This window comes from Giraffa tippelskirchi, chromosome 6 (assembly GCF_054371585.1).
Source record: "Giraffa tippelskirchi isolate mGirTip1 chromosome 6, T2T-mGirTip1v1.2.pri, whole genome shotgun sequence".
NCBI classification, from domain to species: domain Eukaryota; kingdom Metazoa; phylum Chordata; class Mammalia; order Artiodactyla; family Giraffidae; genus Giraffa; species Giraffa tippelskirchi.
Window position 1 is genome coordinate 44,740,355 of NC_137280.1, and position 23,042 is coordinate 44,763,396.

The following is a 23,042-nucleotide window of genomic DNA, read 5'->3' on the forward strand; positions in this document are numbered from 1 at the left end:
AGTTTCCTCATGAGCTTAGCTCGACTCAAATTTAAAAAAAAAATGCAACTGGAGGCCATCCCCCAAGGTTGCATCAAAGCTGAAACCTCCAGTTTACAAATTCATTTGGACCACAACACTGGATGGGAGGTGGAAATCTGATCTAGGATCATATGCTATGAAAACTAGGGGTGAAAACTCAGCCCCATGCAGAAAGAAGTGAAAGTGTTAGTCAATCAGCTGTGTCCAACTTTTTGTGACCCCATGGAGTGTAGCCCACCAGGCTCCTCTGTCCATGGATTTCTCCAGGAAAGAATACCAGAGTGCGTTGCCATGCCCACTTTGAACCCGGGTCTCCTGCATTGCAGGCATATTCTTTACCAGCTGTGTCACCAAGGTCAGTTCCATGCATCACTCCTGGAATTGCCCCAGCCAGGACTGTCCTCTCACTCTAAATATCACTCTTGGGACTTCCCTGGTGGTCCAGTGGTTAAGACTTTGCCTTTCAATGCAGAGGGTGCAGGTTTGATTCCTAGTCAGGGAGCTAAGATTTCACATGTCTCTCAGCCAACAAACCAAAGCATAAAAGAGAAGCAATACTGTAACAAATTCAACAAAGACTTTAAAAATGGGCCACATCAAAAAATCTTTTAAAAATAAATAAATATCATTCTTTTCTTAAACGACTGAGCTGGTTGTGTTGAAGAACTAAAAAAATCCCTCTAAACCCTCTGCTTCCAACTGATCTGCCAGTCAAACGGAACAATGAAGACGTTTGGTCTCTGCTGCTGCTGCTGCTAAGCTGCTTCAGTTGTGTCCGACTCTGTGCAACCCCATAGATGGCAGCCAACCAGGCTCCGCCGTCCCTGGGATTCTCCAGGCAAAAACACTGGAGTGGGTTGCCATGTGCTTCTCCATTGGTCTCTGCAAGTACAGTGATAAGAGCCCCACGGGTGGGGCTCCTGACTGAATGTGAGCATCTAGCTTGAAGTTTCTCAGCAAAGAGAAGATTCTGAGACAATGCTACTCCAACATTAAAAATCCCCTGGAGAACATGTTATGTCATGGAATAATTTGCATTTCTAACAAGCTCCCTGATGACACTGGTGCTGCCTGTCCACGGTCCAATCTTGGAGATGTAGCTGAAGCCTGACACAGAAGCAGGGAAGCTTCGGGCTGGAAGAGACTTTAGTGGGTGCCTCACTTTGAGTGATCTAAGTGGTTCAGACCACTTCCAAAGCTGTAAGATAGGCAGACAGGAAGAGAAAACACTGATTTCATATTTATTCTCACGGATTTTATGACTGGGTGAGTGCTAAGTTGCTTCAGTCATGTCTGACTCTGTGCAACCCTGTGAACTGCAGCCCGCTAGGCTCCTCTGTCCATGGGATTCCCCAGGCAAGAATACTGGAGTGGGTTGCCATGACCTCCTCCAGGGAATCTTCCTGACTCAGGGATTGAACCCACGTCTCTTATGTCTCCAGCATTGGCAGGTGGGTTCTTTAGCACTAGTGACACCTGGGAAACCCAGCGGATTTTATACTTGCTCCCATTTCTAAGTGTTTCATATGTAGCAAATCATTTAATCCTGACAATAACTTTCCATAGTCGGTGTTATTATTTATTATTCCCACATCAGGGATGATAAACTGAGGTACAGAAGGGTTAAACAACATGCCTAGGACTGCACAGACCCTAAGCAGCAGAGCCCAGATACAAATGCAGGCTGTCTGTTCAGAGATCATGCTCTTAAGCTCCATCTAGGCTGAGTACTGGCTGTGACACTGACTTCTGAAGACTGAGACACAGAAATGATGTCTGCTCACAGTAAGGGTATATCTCATTTACTGTAGCTCATATTTTGCTTCCCAGGTGGTGCTAGTGGTAAAGAACCCACTTGCCAATAGCAGAGGCATAAGAGACACAGGTTCGATCCCTGGGTCAGGAAAATCCCCTGGAGGAGGGCATGGCAACCCACTCCAGTATTCTTGCCTGGAGAATCCCCATGGACAGAGGAGCCTGGCAGGCTACAGTCCACGGGGTGGCAAAGAATCAGACACAACTGAGGGCAACTTAGCACATACGTATTTTGCTTCATCTAGCCTCTTAGGGGAGATACTAACAGACACTAAAGCCTGTCTCCTGCCTTCTTATGGACTGAAGTGATTTCAGTAGCTTGGGTCCAGGTGGGAAGTGGGGTGTGGGCTGCAGATGTGTCTGTCTTCAGAAGCTGACAGTCACACTGGTGTTAAATGCTGCCTCTGATCTTGGAGTCCCTGGGTGGACACAGATGATGGAGTGTAAGAATCACACCTCTTCCCTCTGCTGAGTCAGTGTGCTCCAGCAAAGGAAGTACAAAGCCTCTTCTCATTTGTGGTCGTGTAGTGATTAATGTCAGCCAACAACACTGCCTGGTCCTGCACCTATGGCCACTATGACTGCACCACTGAGTTTTCATTGGGAAACTACCCCAAATGATTCTGTATCCATACAACTAATAATTATGCATTTCCAGCTTGAGTACAGTGGATGGGACCATGTTTTGTCCTATAGCTGGAAAGACTTGGTTTTGTTTTAAGCCAGAGCTCTTCACCTCTCTGAGTTTCAGGACTTTGGTGCCTAAAATGCAGATCATGCTGATTCTTAATTATCGGAGCAATTATTTCATGGGAATGTTATGAAACTTTAAGGCTGAAGATTCACCACAAGATTGCCAAGGCAGGGCTTAGGAGGATGAAGATGAGAAGAGAAAGAGTCCTGGACTTGAACTTGAGGGGAAACATCTGAGTTTTTGTCACAGATGTGCTTGAACAAGTCATTTACTCTCTTTGGATTTGTGTTTCTCAGCTGTAAAATGGGAGAAGGCAATGGCACCCCACTCCAGTACTCTTGCCTGGAAAATCCCATGGACAGAGGAGCCTGGTAGGCCACAGTCCATGGGGTTGCTAAGAGTCGAACATGACTGAGCGACTTAACTTTCACTTTTCCCTTTCATGTACTGGAGAAGGAAATGGCAACCCACTCCAGTATTCTTGCCTGGAGAATCCCAGGGATGGGGGAGCCTGGTGGGCTGCCGTCTATGGGGTCGCACAGAGTCGGACACGACTGAAGCGACTTAGCAGCAGCAGCTGTAAAATAGAACTAATAATGGCTCCCTGGGCCTGCTGGCAGGGCTGTTGAGCAAATGGCATGAGCTGTGATTTACTGTGTGATCATCTTGGCCCCAAGATGTTTCATTTACTCTTGCCTTTCCCATCTCCCTCTCTGTCATCACATCTGAACTCCAAAGCTAAGGTAAGCATACAGAGGTAGCCATAAACCGCATGTTTGTGTTCCTTCAAAACATATAAGTTGAAACCTAATGTGCTAGGTGATGGTGTTAGAAGGTGGGGGCTTTGGCAGGTTAATTAGGTCATGAGGGTGGAGCCCTCTTGAATGGGTTTAGCACCCTCATGAAAGAGATCCCAAAGAGCTCCCTGCCTCTTCTGCCATGTGAGGACACAGTGAAAACACAGCATCTGTGAACCAGGAAGCAGATTCCCACCAGACAGAGAACCTGCTGGAGTCTCGATCTTGAACTTTTCAGCTTCCAGAACCATGAGAAATAAATGTCTGTTGTTTATAAGCCACTAAGTCATCCAGTCTATGGTATTTGGTTATACCAGTCCTGATGGATTAAGATAGAAGTTTACTTTGTCAATGCTTCAAGACTTAAAATGTTAAAGCTGGTTTAAAGACATCAGTTCCTGTCTGCCCATCATGCACTGTTCCCCATGCCTCTCTTAAGCAAGAAGGCTGGCTTCATTATCATTTAAAATGGTCCTTTGAGGTGGAAGCCTGACAGGGATGCTATGAAGTGACCATAATGAAGTCCAGTAGTTGGCATGGGGGCACTGCTGACTGGGCTGGCTTGAGGACAGGGAAGGTCCGGGCCACAGCTGAGTCTCGAGGCTGCCAAGAAAAGCTGCCCCAGTGCCAGAGTTCTAGGTTGGGACTGGGGATGTCTGCCATGCCTCCTGCAGGGGTGGGGGTGCTTTGACAGTGATCAGCTATGGACTAGGATGCTGCTAGGTCACCAGTGACTGAGAGAGGAGAAGCGGCACTCTCTGGAAATCCTGCAAGGTCTGCCAGCCTTGCAATTCTGATGGGGTTAAAACTCAAGGCTCCAGGAACAGTCCTTTGGCGGTGGTGCGTGCTGGGTTACTGGGGCCTGACAGAGTCATAGCCAGGAATTTCAATCGTTCGACAGGCTTCAAGTCATTTATTCTCAAATCACATGAGTGTAAAAGGTCAGAGGGGAGAAAATGTCCCACTCATCAGGAGGACTTTACCAAAATCACACCGTGAACTTGAATTACTTTACGTCCATGTTAAACTTTACAACAATGATTCACCTTTCCTGATTCAAATATCTTAGCATTTGATATTTGAAATATTTCAATATTTTGTACTATCAAACATTAAAATTTTCATTAAGGCTGTTCATCATGTCCAGAAAAACTCACAAAACTAGAAATTTGATAATAAATTTTGTCATCATCATTCATTAAGGGAAGTCCCAGGTATGTGGTATTCATACACACCTGGCTTCATAGGAGACACACCTCCGTGTGAATTACAACTGTTCATGGTTTGATAAGTAATAACGACGCAAACACAGCTCTTATCAAACATATAGGGTTGTTTCTAGATGCCACTGTTTTATGATGGGGTAGAGTCAATGCTTGAAATATATAAATGTCCTGTACCAAGCACATCCTGATAATTTCTTATGCCAACAATAAAGTATGGAAACTTAAACAGTGATATTTCTCATACTAAAAATGGCTCTATTGGTCTATCGAAAATTTGAATTCTCAAAGCATTAGAAAAAAAATAACATGATCGAACAGTATACCTTTTTCTTCCAAAACTATGGAATTGATAGGAAAAAAACCCCACAAAAAACCAGATGTTTCAGCTAAAAACAAGTTGGGGAGGGAAAATAAGTTGGGGAAAGAAGGGACTAAGAAGCAGATAATAAATCTGTCTGGAATGTTTCCAGGTCACTAGGACTCATTATTTTTTCCCCTAAAGAGCTAAAGGCCATTAAAAGTGGAGACTAGTTTTTTAGGGGAATGGAAGTAAAAATGCCTACAGGGCTAGACAGAGAAGGCAAGCAAGTGAAGCCAGCCAAGTACAAGAAAAATCACAACGCTTTCGTCTTTCCAGTTTTCTACCCTTGATAGAAATGTGGGCATACAGAATTTTCCCCTGATGATAAAAAACAGCAGTGTGGACATGAAGGCAAAGACAAATGCTCCTTGGTCTAGGTGTGGGAGAGCAGTGGAGAGTGGTGGGGATCCCGAGAGCCTGGGGAGGATAGGCCCCACCCAACGGGGCAGCTTTGACTCCTCTTCAAGCATTATTTTTTAAAATTTTAGCTGTGCTGGGTCTTCATTGCTGTGCACAGACTTTCTCTAGTTGGGCTGAACCAGGGCTACTCTTTCTCTTTTTTAAACTTTTTATTTTGTATTGGGTATGCTGCTGCTACTGCTAAGTCGCTTCAGTCGTGTCCGACTCTGCGCGACCCCATTAGACGGCAGCTCACCAGGCTCCGCCGTCCCTAGGATTCTCCAGGCAAGCGTACTGGAGTGGGTTGTATTGGGTATAGCCAATTAACAAACAATATTGTGATAGTTTCAGATGAACAGTGAAGGGACTCAGCCATATATAAACATAAACCCATTCTCTTCCAAACTCCCCTCCCATCTAGGCTGCCATATAACATCGAGCAGAGTTCCATGTGCTATATACAGTAGGTCCTTGTTGGCTATCCACTCCAAATACAGCAGTGTGTACATGTCAATTCCAAACTCCATAACCGTCTCTTCTCCACATCCTTTCCTCGACTGGGGGCAACTCTGTGTTGCGATTCATTGCAGTGGCTTCTCTTGTTGCAGAGCATGGGCTCTAGGCATGTGGGCTTAGTTGCTCCTTGGCATATGGGATCTTCCAAGACCAGGGATTGAAACCATGTCCCCTTTACTGGCGGGCAGATTCTTTAACCACTGGATGACCAGGGAACTCCCCCTTTAAGCGTTTAACTGAAGGCTGCCTCATGGGAATGTAAGGTTTTTAAGAAAAGCCATTCCCATGGCTGCCTCACGGGAATGTAAGGTTTTCAATGACTTTTCAAGAAAAGTCAGATCTGGATTTTTTTTTCCCCCTATTATATAAAAATCACTTGATTTTTTTAAATGCTGGCTTGATTTTGATAAGTATGCTGGTCAAGCAAAACACATCTGTGGAATAGATCTGGACTGTAGATCCCATTTGTGACCTCTGCTTTAGACAAAGTGTTTCCATGTATTTAAGATTTCTTAATTTCACTTATGATATAAGTGGATCATAAGTCAGCCTTCCTAAGATGTTAGCACCAGCCCAATTTCCTAAGAGTTTAAGAAATGCCACATTGAACCGGATCAATGGTCTAATCAGCTCACTATTTTGCTTTTCAGAGTGGTACCCAGGGACCATTTGGGAAAGATTTATTCATTTTTTTTTTTTTTTTTGATGTGGACCATTTTTAAAGTCGTCATTGAATTTGTTACAACATTGCTTCTGTTTTATGTTTTGGTCTTTTGGCCGTGAGGCATGTGGAAATCTATCTTAGCTCCTTGACTAGTGATCAAAACTGCATCCCCTGCTCCCCTACATTGGAAGGTGAAAGTCTTAACCACTGAACTCCCAGGGAAGTCTCATTTGGAAAAGGCTTAGAGCTTAATCTCTTTGACACTAGTCTCAGAAACTCAAGGGAGTCCCACAGCATTTTTTATTTTCTTCTTTTTGACTTGTAAAATATCTCAAGTGAGGGAAAAATAGAATAAATAATGTGTCTTCTAGCTTTTTTAAAACATTATGAAACTTAACATTTGCTCATAGTTGCTTGAGATACATTTTTATTTTTTTCAGATATGTTTTTAAAATTTCATAATAAAACGGGGATACTGCTGGTGTTCTTGGTTACCATTACTTTCCTGGATGATAGCCATCATCCCAAACTCTTTTAATCATGTCCATTTGTGTTGTTTTAGCTTAAAAAAAAACCCGCATAATTCGAAAAGATACATGCTCTCCAATATCCATAGCAGCACTATTTACAGTAGCCAAGATATGGAGGAAGAAACCTAAATGTCCATTGACAGATGAATGTATAAAGAAGATAGGGTGTATAAATATAAATACCCCATGTATATATATGATGGAATATTACTCAGCCATAGAAAAGAATGAAATAATGCCATTTGCAGCAATATGGATAGATCTAGAGATTGTCATCCTAAGTGATACAAACCAGAGAGAGAAAGACTAATATATGATATTGCTTATATGTGGAACCTAAAAAGAAGATACATATGAACTTATACACAAAACAGAAATAGACTCACAGACATAGAAAACAAACTTATGGTTATCGAAGGGGAAAGCTGGGGGAGGCACAAATTAGGTGTTTGGGATTGACATACAGACACTAGCATATATATAAAATAGATAATCAATAAGAACCTACTGTATAGCATAGGCAACTATACTGGACATTTTGTAATAACCTAAAAGGGAAAAGAATCTGAAAAAAAATAGATATTTTTGTATGTATAACACATTTTGCTGTATACCTGAAATGAACAGAACACTGTAAATCAACTATACTTCAGTTTTTTTTTTCTTTTTTAAGATATAAATCTTCCACCCATTAGCTTTGCCTAAAAGCCTGAACTATTTACAAATAGAGGCATAACCTGAAAACCACTTTCCAAGTAGTGGAAAAAGCAAATCCAGAAGCATGGGAATCATTGGCTAAATTACTTAGTCTTTCCACAGACTAAGTTTTCTTCTGGGATAATGATCTTTGAACTACCCACCCAACTTGGATGGAATGACAATAAAATGCAATAATAAGAATAAATGTTCTTGGGAAAAGATAAAGTGTTATCTACGTATCAGGTGCTAGCACTTTTATTAATAAATTCCTTCTGTGCCTCACCCCCTTCACAAAGTACTAGTTTATTTTATTTGTCCCCAAAGTTAAGGGAGTGTCTCCCATTCCTACTGAGTAAGAGCTTTTCGTCCCAGCTTGATTTCATAAACTTGGATTACCATACTTCTTAGTCTTGTCTTTTCAGACAAAAAAGATAGAATTGTTTCATTTTTAATTTCCCAAAAGGAAAAGTATTTGATTACAATTTTTGGAATTGTTTTCCTAAGCCTTTTCTAAGTCTGATATCCTTCTGGAGGCACAGAAGCCAAAATGCTTACAGTATTACAGGCACAAAAATTTTGCTTTTTTAGGCGAAGGTTTGTTCAATATTTGGCAAACAAAATCACATGTAAGCAAAAAAACCAAAACAAATCAAACCATATCAAAACCACAATGAGAGACTCTCTCACACTCATTAAGATGGTTATTATAAAAAATCCAGCAAATAACAAATGTTGGCAAGAATGTGGAGAAACTGGAACCCTTATGCACTGCTGGTGGGAATGGATAATGGTGCAGTTGCTATGAAAACAGTATTCTGGTTCCTCAAAAAATTAAAAATAGAATTATCTAATGATCCAGTAATTCTGTTTCTGGGTATATACCCCAAAGAATTGAAAGCAGAGTCTCAAAGAGATATTTATATATCTATGTTCATAGCAGCATTATTCACAATAATAGAAAAGCAGAAGCAACACTAATGTCTAACAAGAGATAAACGGATAAACAAAGGATGGACATACATATAATGGAATATTATTTAACCTTCAAAAGGAAGGAAATTCTGAGACATGCTATAACATAGATAAACAGTGAACAAGGACTTTATGCTAAGTGAAATAAAGTGAAAGTGAAAGTGAAGTTGCTCAGTTGTGTCCGACTCTTTGCAACCCCACAGACTGTAGCCTACCAGGTTCCTCTGTCCATGGGATTTTCCAGGCAAGAATACTGGAGTGAAATAAGCCAGTCACAAAAAGACAAGCCCTGTATGAAGCTGTATGATTCCACATATATGAAATACTCAGAGCAGTCAAATTCATAGAGACAGAAAGTGGAATAGCGAATGCCAAGAGCTGGGAGCTAGGGAATTACTGTTTAATGGGTATAGAGCTTTAATTTTATAGGATGAAAAGAGTTTTTGGAGATTTTCAAATGTGAATGTACTTAACACAAACTGTACACTTAAAAATGGCTAAGATGATTTAAAAAAACACCACCACCACCAAAACCCAAAAGTTAACTAAAGACTAGAGCAGAAAATTTCAGGGATTATGAGGACATTACAATCTGCCAGGCAAACGTCTCCGTGAAACTGTACCCACTACCCAGAACATAATTTTTCTACTGAGAAAGGTGGTTGGTCTCCTCTAAATTTTTACCCATTGTTCACTCTGGTTCATCATCAACTTGCTCTGTCAATGGGGTAATAAGACCCATCTTGTCATTATCTCAGAACCTAGGATATTATCATACAGTTACAGGTTATTTTAGGAAGGGCTCAATAAATATTTGTTGAAGGATGGACCGATGGAAGGAATCATGGTTACATGTGTAGCTGTGGAGATTCGGACCTAATATAGGTCCTGGGTTCACCATTTCCTAGCTCATCAGAGCATATGCAAATCTTCTAAGCCTCATTTGTCTTAAGCATAATCTGAATATAGTAGTATTAACTACTACATAGAGTGACTGAAAATTACATGAGTGAATGCTTAGCTTGGTGTCTGGGAGGAAAATCAAGGAAAGAAGTAAAGACAAACATGTAGGAAACAGTTGGCCACCAACTCTTCACCATTATATTCATGTGCTTCCACTAGAAGACAGTATTTAGTAATTGCTTAATAAATATTTGGCTTCTCTGGTGGTTCAGTAATAAAGAATCCTCCTGCCAATGCAGGAGATGGCAGAAGACGTGAGTCTGAACCCTGGGTTGGGAAGATCCCCTGGAGAAGGAATGGCAACCCATTCCAGTATTCTTGCATGTAGAATTCCATGGACAGAGGAACCTGGTGGGCTACAGTCCATGGGTCACAAAGAGTCGGACACGACTGAGCAATTAACATACACACACACACACCCTATCCTCTAGTTGCTCTCAATCAAGTGGAAGAGACAGGTATGGAAGCACATGGTGGATTAAGGGTCCTGCTGGAGGCAGGTCTGAGGTGGTACAAAGTTCCATCCACCCTGCTGGAGGGCAGGATGGTTTTGGTGAAGGAGGATCCCTGAGGACAAGGCACTGAACTGGGTCATGAAAAATAGGTAGGGTTTCTCTAGGTGGAGAAAGGTGGAAAGAGCAGAGGGGATGAGATGTGTAAATGCATGAAATATAGGTGAGGGAGATGAAATCACTAGACAGTTTCAAACAACTAGTTGTTTCCATGAAGCACAGAGCGAAATTGGGGGAAAGGAAAATAGTCTTAGTGAGGTAGGTAAGGGGCAGATGCCCAGAGCTCATCAGCCTGCAGACAGGAGGGGTTTAATCCTCTTGGTAAGGAACATCTTGGAGGGTTTTAGCAGCAGAGACCCAATCAGATACTTGCATGAAATGAAGAATAGGCAGGAGGGGCCAAGACTAGAAGGGACAGGTACTATCAGGTGATCAAACCAGTTAGAAAAAACTAGGAGAGCAGAGAATGGCTTCAGTGAAAGGGATGGGTATGAGAGATGTTAAGGAAGGTGAATTCAAATGTCTTCACTTTACTTGTGCTATAGGTGAATGAAAACTCAAACCACCAGCCACATACACACTAAAGTCACACCTCCAAGATTTTTCATTTTAACATGTTGCCTAAAAATCCATGGTCATGTTTAAACAATTAAGTGAGAGACAACAGACTGCAAATCACCTCCAACAATTATTACCTCCACTGGCTTTTAGTGCTTTTGTTTCTAGCTGAATCCAAAGAGTTAACTTTGTTGAGATTCCATAGTTTGGTTTCAAACTGGAAAACAAAGTCCCCATCCCTGTGGATCAACTTCCAGCCTACAGGGATTTATTCCTCAAGGAAACTAGCCAGAGGAGCTCTGGAAAAAAGCCCAAGGTATTCTGCCAGCATGAAGTGAAAGACTAGAGATGGTCAAGTTCAGTGTGATAGCTTGAGAGCAAGGAATTTGGTTCAGGAATGGAAAGGAGTGCTGGTAACTTGTAAGGGCAAACTTTTCAGCTGTCTTAGGTACCATAGAAGAACTTGATCCTAAGCTTATGGGCAAGACCATAGGGCTGGGCCATGAAAGAAGATGAAAGGGTGAGAAATCCAACCAGAAGATTTAGAAGCTAAGCTGAAACACTGGATGTTGGCAGGCTTTCCAAGCACTCCAGAATTAACCCAGGTGAGTGAATTCTTCTGAAAAGCATCCTGTCTCAGGTGGGTAGCAGTGATATGCAGCAGAAGAAGATATGCAGAATGCTGTAACTTTTAATTTCCTAACAATTACAAGCTGTGAATAAAGGATTCACCTTAATAATAATGACAATTGGAAGTTCCTTGTGTATCTACCTTTGTTCATATGCACTGCAGAGAATTACAGTCATACTCTCATATTCTTTGAAACAACTTTGCCCAAATATTTTAAAAAGCTCTTGACCAAGTTTCCAAGGTGCACAATCCAATCGCTGACTTTTATAGTTTTGTGTTTCCTCTCACCACCCCCATTCTCGTACCCCCCCACCCCACATTGCTTCAAAAACTTAAGACCAAAAAAGTCATGTCGAAACACAAACCAGATGCTTTACCATCAATGCAAGTACATTTTATAAACTAGGTTTTGGTTAAGGTACTACTGTTAAGCATCAAACCCCTGAATGTTTTCAGACTGTTACTGATAACAAGAGGTCAGTCAATCATTTGAGCAAAAGGGACGAACAAGTGAAAAAGCCAGTGTCTCACCCAGCTCCACGTCTTGATCATCGGTGAGCACAAGAATGATGTTGGGTCGTATGTTTTTTCGCTCCTGCTGTATCCGTCCTCTGAATCTTGGGGACCTGATGCTGGAACTGAGGCTCCCTAGCAGCTGCGTGCCCAGGACAGCCAAAACCAGAGTACAGCAAGAATACTTCATTGTGCTTGCTCCAATGTCGCAAAACTGAGAAAATGTCTGTCTCCTGATTCCTGCAGGTCTGGGCAGTCAGAGAAAGGGGAGAGGGAAAGACGAAAATGAAATCCAAACCCCGAACACGGTTGCAGAAAAAGGACTACAACTCAGTGAGAACTGGCACATAAACTGGCAGAGAAAGGGCTACCCGTGAGTCAGAAGCAGCAAACCCTCCCAGCATAGGGTTGTTTTTTTTTTTAAGCGCTTGATTATTTTGCAAATTCACTTTTGTCCTTTATTCTCATTCCAACTTTTCCAATTTCAAAATTCATTGCCAAAATAGAATTTCCAGCACAGAGCTCGGATGTAAAAGCTTTCTGACAAGAGCTAATACCTGGAATTAGGTATCCCAGTTGAAGAATCAATTGCTGTAGTCAGAAGTGTTCAGGGCATCTGCAGAGGGGGTGCTGGAATGGGGAGAAAAAAAATACAAAGGAAACGTCAATCAGAGATTCTGATACAGATTTTTGGTCCGAAACAGTCTCTTGAAACAGCATAAATATATATGTGTGTGTATATACATTATTTATTCACTATATATTTTATAGTATTTATATTAATTATATTTATGTGTAAATATAATATACAATGTATATTATAATATATATACATATACATTTATAATTTAAAATCTGTACTCCAAAAGGAAGAAACAGAAGGAAACAACATTCAGAACTGCTTAACACATGACTTGAATAATATCTTCATTGCATAATCATAAACACAGTGATCTGGGTATCATCCGTGCTCATGTTTTAATAGCATTAATACTTTAAACATTCCTAAAGAAAACGAACGACTGATGAAGAGCCAGCAGTGCCCGGGAAACCACAGTGCCCTGGAGTGTTTGCCTCTGGGAAGCGTTAACTCACCTGCATGAGATATTGAGTACTCATCAAGCAGAACGAAACGCAAAGCTGTCATTTGTCATCTGCATGATGTCACTCACTACCCAGGAGAGTTCTTTCTGCTGACAAAGACTTCAGAGTAAGTGGCTGGGAGGGCAACCTTCTCCAGCCTCTGAAAAGCTCCTAACTGTCCTCCATCAATCACAGGGGAAGAGGTGCTTCCTCCGGGCTGGGCTTGTCCCTCGGTCCAGCCCGCGTCCCCAGTGCATCAGTGCCTAAGGGGACAGAGCCCTGATCTGACTGCCAGCACCAGCCTCACTACTGTCCAGACCCGGTGCAGTGCCGCTAGCACCGAGGTTTGGCTTTGCCGCAGCAGATCTCAACCTGCAAAGCAAAATGATTGATGGGCTCTGAGGCTGCAGGTGACTCTTTCACCTTAAAAAAATAATAAATAAAATCTGGAGGGGAGTGTTGCAAAATCTTTGTAAGTCTGCACAGGAGGAGACTTCAGAAAGGGTTGGAAAAATGCCCTTTTCACTTTAGAACACTAACCTGCTGAACGCTGTTCTTTAGGACTTCTGAAAGATAGCAAAGGGCTCATTAAAAAAACAAAAAAAGCATCTTTCTCTTGAATGTCATGAGGGAGCATCTGTATGGGAATTTCAACTGCCCTAAAATTAATTAGATAGCAGCTGGTTCCAGCATCCACTCTCTCCCCACACTTCTGAGGGTCTGTATTTTGATCCTCAACAATCAACTGACATCAGATAAATACGAATCACGAATGAAGTGTGAGGAACCAGAAGAAAAGGGACTCCGTTGCTCACTTCCATGTCTTAAATTCTGGAGGGTGACACGGGACAGTGAAAGAAGAAAGAAGGGTATACTGTTTCCCCCTGCCATACACATTATTGAGTTTTACACAAACACACACGCCCCCATTATTTTAAACTTTATGAGCTGTTTTGTAAACAGTTCTAATGCTTTTGACTCTGCAGCCTGTAATTATTCCTTGGGAGGGAAGGAGAGAGGGAGAGAGAGAGAGAGAGAAAGACTCAATAAGAAGTAGGCTTTAAAACAAAAATCCAGTGTCTGCAGCAAGGCAGTCCTGACCACATTATCTGCAGAGCAACCAGCTAACCACCTCCGATTGATCCTGTGGCTTGAGAAAGTCAATACGCACAGTTTGGCGTGTGGTTTTTTTTTTTGTTTTCTGTTTGGTAATAACTCGGGGTTATTTCAGTGATTGCGGTGCCTGCTGAACACTGAAAGCACGCAATTGTTCTGCCCCTGACTGGTGGGTTTCTGGGCATTTGGTTCAAATCATGAGAAAACTGATAGGAGCACGAAAGGACAGGAAAGCGAAAGAAGTGAATGAAACAATGGCTTTCTCCCGCGGAGCATGCATCAGTCTAAAGAGTTAAATACAGAAATTTCTTAGAGCGTTGGTTCTTGAAGTAATAGAACTTTGCCCACCTCTCAAAGCCACGTATAAAGAGATAGTCAACGGGGTTTCTTGCATCCCCGATCATTTAAACCAACCTCTGCGGACAATGGTGACCCAAAAAATACAGCCAGACTCACACTGTATCGAGTGTGCGCAGTGCTTGGTTTAAATAATCAGTCACACACGCAATTGAAAACTCTTTTGACAATTAATATGCTGATAACATTCCTTGGAACCCAATCCATGTTCTGGGTTATTCTTTTCTTTATCTTATTTACTTTACTTCCTCTTTTAGGAAAAAGAAAATTAGCCTTAATGGCACCCTGTATAAACTACACTGAAAATCATTTCCTAATAAAGAAAAGAGACAGCAGAGAGGATGCGAGCTTTACCTCTAAAGTGGCTTGCCATGCCTTTCTGGAGAGTTAAAAGGTGAGAAAGAGACCTACATTTTTTGTTTTTCTTTTTTTTCTGCCACAGTTTATTATTGATTCAAGGGATTCATATGTAAAAACCAAGAAGCTGAGTGGTAAAGAAAATGGAACTTTCAGACAAGCCTGTTCAGCAGGAGCGTTCCCTTGACTAAAACACACAAAACACAGCACTCTGGAAAAAAAAAAAAGTGCACACAGACAATTCTTTATTCAAAAATGACCTTTTAGAACCCATCATCCTCTCACTGCCTGGTTTCTACCTCCAGAAGGGAAAAAAGTGAAGAAGAAGAAGAAGAAGAAAAAAAAAACTGACAGACAAAATGCAGACCTTGACAAAGGAGACAAGGATGCAGTGTTCGAAATGGATACTTGGTGGCGGACGACAAGTGTCCTTAGAGACTAACAATTTGTCTTGAGAAATAGTTGAAAATGGGAGAAATGTCAAAAGTGGTTTTTCTCACACATGGAAAGTGAACTTGAGGTGCTGTATTCATGAAGCGGGACCAGAACACAAGCTGCTTTTTCTTTAGGATCTAAAATGAAAACACCGACTGTCACTATGGCCAATTGATGTGGAAAGTTTGTAGCACTTTGTTTGGGGCAGTCAAGCCAACTATAAATGTGATATTAAAAGTTTCAAGTCACATATAAAAGAACGAAAAGACTGGGAAGCCTTCAAGCCAACTGGATAACAAGTCTAGTTCACATATGCTTATCTAGCAAAGCCCCACACTAAAACAAAGCCCTCATTGCCCTCATGTGTTTAAGGGGGTCTCTGTCTTCAACAAAGCCCCCCTTTGTCTAGACAGCTGGGGTGGAGGTAAAGGGATGGTGGTAATATTCTTGTCCACAGCCCTGGTTGTCAAGGTGTAATCTGGGCTTTGTGGGAGCCTGAGATCCTCACAGATGGAATCCAAAACAACAGAACTATTTTTTTTTTTAATAAGACTGGGTCTTTATCTTATGTTTATTTTTAATTATTATTTCTGGCTGTGCTGGGTCTTCATTGAGGCCCACAGGGGCTTCTCTAGTTGCAGTGCGTCGGCTTCTCCTGTTGCAGAGCCCGGGCTCTCCATTTGCCATAGTGAGATCAGCAATCCCTGTCATGGGGGATCTTAGTTTCTTGAGCAGGGATGGGACCCACATCCCCTGCATTGGAAGGTGGACTCTCAACCACTGGACCACCAGGGATGTCCCAGACCAGAGCTATTTTGATAAGAACGCCAACACTTCATCTCTCCTTTTCACTTTGTTGACATTTGCACTGATGTTCTAAAAGCAATGGTTGATATAACTGCTTTAGTACAAATGCAGGGAGCATCACATATAGTTTTAAAAAAAGCCAGTTTCACTCAAGATGAAGCAGTAAAATGATTAATTCGATTAAACCCTGAGCGTCTAATACACATAGGCCTCCCAGGTAGCTCAGTGGTAAAGAATCTGCCTGCCAATGCAGGAGACGTGCATTTGATCCTTGGGTGGGTAAGATCCTCTGGAGAAGGGAATGGCAACCCACTCCAGTGTTCTTGCCTGGAGAATCCCATGGATAGAGGAGCCTGGCAGGTTGTAGTCCACAGGGTCTCAAAGAGTTAGACATGACTGAGCAACTGAGCATGTCCCTGTGTGCTCGAATACATGTCTTTTCTTTTACATTTTCTGTTTTATCAGAGAAAAAGGACACATAAAACCCTCTGCTGTGTATGGAGGTGTGATGCTTGTCGAGGGAAACCACTTGTGTGACTAAGTTGCAAGGTGAATTGGATCCATCTTCTTTCTGTTTTTACTCAAACACAATTTTTACTTGATAGAATTATTTGAACTCGGATTTTTGGAAAACATTTTCTCAAGTCATGAATGAACCAAGACTCACTTCAAGGAAAACAACTGACAGTATTTGTCATATTTGTTGCTAATGACAGAAATCTAGTTTTCAAGTCAAAAGCAAAGTTTTGGAAAACTTTTATCTGCCACTGTGAGCTTGGCAGCTTCTCAATATGTAAAACTTTTCTGATGACATTGATGTTGATATTAACAAATGTTATTTTGTGATATAAAATGAAATGTGTCAACATTTAGACTATTAGTATAAATCAGTGAACCAATATTTCTGAAATGACCAAATGCAATGTTACAAAATTATATAGAAGTAAAAAATGCTCATTCAAAGTGCAAAATGACCACTGAATCTTAATATAGCAAAGTATTAAAAGCTCATTCATGTGGTTTGAGATTTCATATGACAACTAACCTATAGGAATCACTGCTTGTCAAGTTTTGGTATAGTATCAAAGAAGATCTATAAGTATCTGAAAAAGCTTTTGAAATAATTTTCTGTTTTCAACTATTTACCCATGGGAGGCTGAATTTTATTCCCATACCTCACCCAAAACAATACATTTCAACAGACTGAATGCAGAAGCAGATATAAAAATCCAGTTCTCTTTTATTCAGATAAATATCAGATTTGCAAAAATGTGAAATATGCCATTTTAATTACCCATATTCTTTTGGCTTGCAAAATACAGTTATTTTTCATAAAATATATCATTTAACATATATATTTATTATTTTTAATTAATAAATATTTTTAAAAATTCTCAGTTTGAATTTTAAAGTTCCAATAGCTAAAATCCCCATAAAGTGAAAGCCGCTCAGTCATGTCTGACTCTTTGCAACCCCATGGACTATACAGTCCATGGGATTCTCCAGGCCAGAATACTGGAGTGGGTAGCTGTTCTCTTTTCCAGGGGATCCTCCCAACCTAGGGATTGAACTCAGGTCTCCCGAATTGCAGGCAGATTCTTTACCAGCTGAGCCACCAGGAAAGCCCCAAATCCCCATAAACACAAGCTTAAAAAATTACTTTATTTTTAAAAGTTAATTTACTTTTTGGCCACCTATATGGCATGCAAGCTCCTAGTTCCCTGACCAGGGATCAAACCTGTGTCCCTTGCACTGCGAGCATGAAGTCTTCACCACTGGACTGCCAGGGAAGTCCCACAGGTTTAATAATATAAAGGGATAAAAACACAATTTCAGTAATACAAAAGGATTTCATGTTCAAAGGATTTGAGAATTACTGGCCTAGAGTATACAGTTAAGCCCAGCCTTTCACCTCTAAGGCTATAGATTTGGCCTTAGTCACAAACTTAATTCATTCCCCCCTGCCCCTTAAAGCTTTGAAGCTTTACTAAGTTCTAAATGCCTGGTATCACTGTTCAGTGATGACATTCTGTGTTTTTTCTTTTTTAATATGAGAATAACACAAAACTTTATAAACGAATGCCCACACATCTGAAGTATGAGAGAGAGAGGCTCGGAACAACCCACTCAGCACAGAAATCAAACTCTTAAGAATGGGGCAAAGCAATTGTTTCTAGCACAAAGCACTCCACTCCAGAGTGAAGACAGAGAAAAAAAAAGGGACACCATAACCAATCACAGCAGCAGGGGAGATTAGGCCAGTAGCATGCAATTATTCAAAGCTGAATTTAGTCAGAACACACTTAGTTTATCATTAGAGTGAAGTGAAATAGGACTATACTAGCAAGAAGGTGAAATCCCCCCTCCCGATTCCCTCAATCAACAGAGTTCTCACATATCCTGGGGTCAGTTTACATGGCCCTCTTCCCTTAATTTTGACTTTCAAGTTTCCCATACATCACTTTTTTTCATAGAGGAAGCCTTCAGGACGTGCTAGCTTCTTTATGATATACGTGAAACTATGAAGGAGCTAATTTCTTCTTTTAAAAACCCCATAGCTGGCAAAGTTCATCTACTGTTAATCCCCAGAAAGCCTGTTCATGGATCTAATTTATTACAACTCCAAGCAAATAAGATAGACAACAGTGTCCTTCTGGTGCAGTAACATTTTTATACCCCTTGAATAATAAATCTCTTCCAGCCACCAATGACAGCTGGAAAGTGTGTATCTCTGACCTGGAGCATCTTTGGGGAAACACTTGGCTAAATGATGAGATCCTCCTTGAACAGTGTTTGCTTTTCTTCTCTTTTTCCCCTTTCTGTTCTTTCTCCCCATAACACTGTGAATAGTGACATTGGAAGGAACCTTGAAAAGTCATCTGTTCACAAAATTGTTAGTGCTGATTATCCCCAGGGTACAGTGAGGCAGAGGAACAGATTCTACTTTTTTATTTCATTTATGTCTAAGTTGGATTTTCCTCCATGATTTGTTACACAATAAAAATAGAAATAAGTATTTTTAAGCTTCCTAGGCTTTCTCTTTGTCTTCCCATGGAGGAAGAGAATAGGAAGAGATAAGCAGTGATAAGAATGAAGGGAGAGGCTATAGCAAGAAATGTACTTATGAGGGAGGTGGGAAGGGGGTATAAGAGGGAGGGGGCATATGTATACCTATGGCCAATTCATGTTGATGTATGGCAAAAATCATCACAATATTGTAAAGCAATTATCCTGCAATTAAAACTAAAATATAAATTAAAAAAAGAAAGGTACTTATGAGCATTATCCTACAAAGGCAAGAATTACCTACATAACAAGGAGCTCACCAAGAACATTTTAGGGAATACAAAGCATCCAAGATGGAGATTTGCCCAGCTTCTTTCAAATAGAAATTAGCAAAGCAAAGGAAAACAAAGTGACCTAAAAATTATGAAAACAAAACAAAACAAAAACAGAAGGACCTGGTATTTCTGAAGCAGATGCTACAGAGTGTCTTACAGGTCTGATAACAGTCATGAGTTTCAATGGTGGCCATGAGCTCCAAGATAAGGGGAATAAAAAGATTGCTAACTTTTACAAAGGGGGATTTTGAAAACTTCAGTTTGGGTCTGGTGATAGGAAGCATATTGATAAAAAGAACCACAAATGTGATCTTAGACATCTTAGCTATGTCTTAAACTATATGATTTATTATATTAAATTTGCCTTTTGTTTCAAATACTTATACCTTAACTGTGTTGAAGTATCTTAAAGGTATTGCAAAAGTTAGCAGAAACAGTTTGCTGCAACAACAAGGAAAAACAAACAAACAAATATCAATGACTTAACACATACTGTAAATCACACAAAGAGTGGCAGGGAGCTTTGATCTGCTCGATCGTGCGTAGATGCAGTCTGATGGGGGCACTGTTGTTTTATTGTTGCCATAGCTGGACCAAGAAGAAGAGGAAGGAAAAAACTGGAGATTCTTGTGGTAGAGCTTTTCATGGCTCCAACCCAGAAATGACTCCAATCACTTCTCATATTTCATTGGCTGAAACTAGTCACATGACCCCCAACTAACTGCAAGAGGGCAGGAAATTGCCCCCACAGATGAAGTGTGCTGGGCACTGCCCTCTACCACAAGCATCACGTTTCATCAGTACCTTATGTATTTATCTTTTTTTCCTAACTATTTGGGTTCGCCAAAAAGTTTGTTTGGGTCTTTCTGAAAGATGCCATGGAAAAACTGGAAAGAACTTTTTGGCCAAACCAATAGATACACACACACATGTGCATGGTTAAGATACACGTATAAATATGTTCACACATACAGACACATGTTAAAGTAATGAGGAAACACAGTATTCTTTGTATTTTAAAGTTCAAGCATCCCTAGATAATTAAAAATGCACCTTTGAACAAAGTTGGGATTTCTGGGGACACATTTTGTCTTAGTCTGTTTCTCTGATGGGTATCATTTGGCACCATATGAATTTATTTCAAAGTTCCACAATTCTTGTGATATGTTTTAAGTTGAAAAAAATATTTAAAAAATAATCTAGTGCTATATTTAGATTTCAAAAGCATTTCTCAAAATATTTGCTTGTAGTTAACATCTTTGTGAGTAAAGAGGAACGCCTGACTTTAAAAATTAAGCCACAGTCAAGAGAGTTTGTGCTGGCCTATTTTCTACGTGATAAAGCTCACTACCAACATAACACACTTTAACATTTCTAAGGGTTTAAATACAGCAGCTGAGAGCTGAAGAATTGATGCTTTTGAACTGTGGTGTTGGAGAGACTCTTGAGAGTCCCTTGGACTGCAAGGAGATCCAACTAGTCCATTCTAAAGGAATATTCATCAGAAGGACTGAATATTCATTGGAAGGACTGATGCAGAAGCTGAAACACCAATACTTTGGCCACCTGATGTGAAGAACTGACTCATCAGAAAAGACCCTGATGCTGGGAAAGATTGAAAGTGGGAGAGAAGGGGATGACAGAGGATGAGATGGTTGGATGGCATCACCAACTCAATGAACATGAGTTTGAGTAAACTCCAGGAGCTGGTGATGGACAGGGAGGCCTGGCGTGCGGCAGGGGGTCGCAAAGAGTCGGACACCACTGAGTGACTGAACTGAACTGAACTGAAATACAGCAGAGTGGAGGTACAAGTTCCTTCCAAGGGACCCTGCTGGCCTCATATGGAGTCATGATGCAGAAAAAGAGGTCTGGGAACACAGTGTGAAAAATGAATATGCATTTCAAAAGGCAGCAAATTCTAGTTCTTAGCTCAAGATTTAGGGATGAATTATGGGGAATTCATAGTGGCGATAGTGGTAAAGAACCCGCCTGCCAATGCAGGAGACATAAGAGACAAGGGTTCGATCCCTGGGTCAGGAAGATCGTCTGGAGGAGGGCATGCAACCCACTCCAGTATTCCTGCCTGGAGAATCCAATGGACAGAGGAGCCTGGTGGAGTCCATAGGGTCACAGAGTTGGACATGACTAAAGCAACTTACCACACAACATGCATGCATGGGGAAGAGCTCTGTTTTTTAATTTTTCCTTCCACAATGTATTCCTTACAAGAAAGCCTTTGAAGAAAATCAAACATCCATATTTAAGCCAACTGCATTTCTCAGAGATCCATTTTCAAAAGAAACCCTAAAATTCAGATTTTGATGTCATTCAGTCGCTAACTTGTGTCCGACTCTTTGCAACCCCATGGACTGTCCTGTACCATCTCCTGGAGGTTGCTCAAACTCATGCCCATTAAGTCGATGATGCCATCCAACCATCTCATCCTCTGTCATACCCTTCTCCTCCAGTCTTCAATCTTTCAGATTAGTTCATGTATTATTTCAAAAATACTTCCTTCACAAGTTGTACTGGGAAATGCTGGTTTGAGTTTTGGGGCGGGAGGTTAAATATATCATTAAGTCTTTATATGACAAAAATCATCTTCAGCACCCTATTCTGTTCAGATTGTCATCATTCCTTCAGTTGTATACTTATCTCCAGTGACTACCAAGCAAAGCTATACATTTATCAAGTGAAAAAGCAACTATACTTAAGTTTCATGTGAGATTCAGGTTGGCAATCATGGAAAATATCATTACAGTAGAACAAACCGAGTAACTAGCAGGTCTCACTAGGAAAATTAATTTACTAATTATAACCACAAAGCACACATAAAGCATACAACAAAGATAAATTTTCTGCCCATCTTTATTGACATCCATCTGATTTATGCCATTCTTGTCCAATCAAATTCATCTGCTAACTCTTAAAATAGTATTTGGATGTAAAGATATTTATCACAGTCTTCAGGTGAATTAGCACCTGAAGAGACCCAGTATGACATTTTTAAAACCATAAATTCACTACCACTGATTCGAATGATGGTGCTTAAATTGAAGGCCTGTAGCAACCTGAAACTTAAAATACAACTTCTGTCTTAGCAGAAGCTGGGAAATATTTTAGCTAATGAAAAGCCATATTTTACTCCATTGTTACAAAAAAGTGAACTTTATGAAGTCTTTTGTAAAAATTTTATTTTATGCACAGTCTTCGTTGCTGTGCATGGACTTTAGTAGTTGCAGCACATGGGCTTAGTTGCTCCAAGGCATGTGGAATCTTCCCAGACCAGGGATTGAACTCTGATCCCTTACATTGGCAGGCGGATTCTTATCCACTGTATCACCAGGGAAGCCCTATGAACTTTTAAGCAGAGGAATTTATAGAACGAAAAAAGAGCTGTATTATCACCATAAACTATTATCTATCATATCTGTAAAATAATTTTCCTGAAAAGGCTCAGATTATGATGTATGTCTATGGATATTTGGGGCAAATGTATGTTTATTGTCACTAGAATATCTTTATAAATAGATGTTTACAGCTGGCCAAGTCCCTAAATATCATCTACTACACTTCTATACTACAAACACTTAATGTTGCTCTACTTCTAGAATTTATTTTTTCACTAACAACTCTACGTTGTTTTAAACCTTCATTTCTCAGTACACACAA

The 23,042-nt window shown here is 40.7% G+C and overlaps 1 protein-coding gene across 9 annotated transcripts in view; it reads right to left on the reverse strand.

Annotated features, from left to right (window-relative positions):
* SULF1 (sulfatase 1) overlaps window positions 1-23,042 on the reverse strand; it is a 211,122-nt gene that overhangs the window by 98,412 nt on the left and 89,668 nt on the right. For all 9 annotated transcript variants that reach the window (XM_081501819.1, XM_081501820.1, XM_081501817.1 and 6 more), the window contains 2 exons: window positions 12,429-12,501; window positions 11,890-12,119 (listed from right to left, as the gene is read on the reverse strand). In XM_081501819.1, coding sequence (XP_081357945.1) covers window positions 11,890-12,061 — 172 coding nt within the window. In that variant the 5' untranslated portion in view covers window positions 12,062-12,119; window positions 12,429-12,501. The remainder of the gene's footprint in view (window positions 1-11,889; window positions 12,120-12,428; window positions 12,502-23,042) is intronic.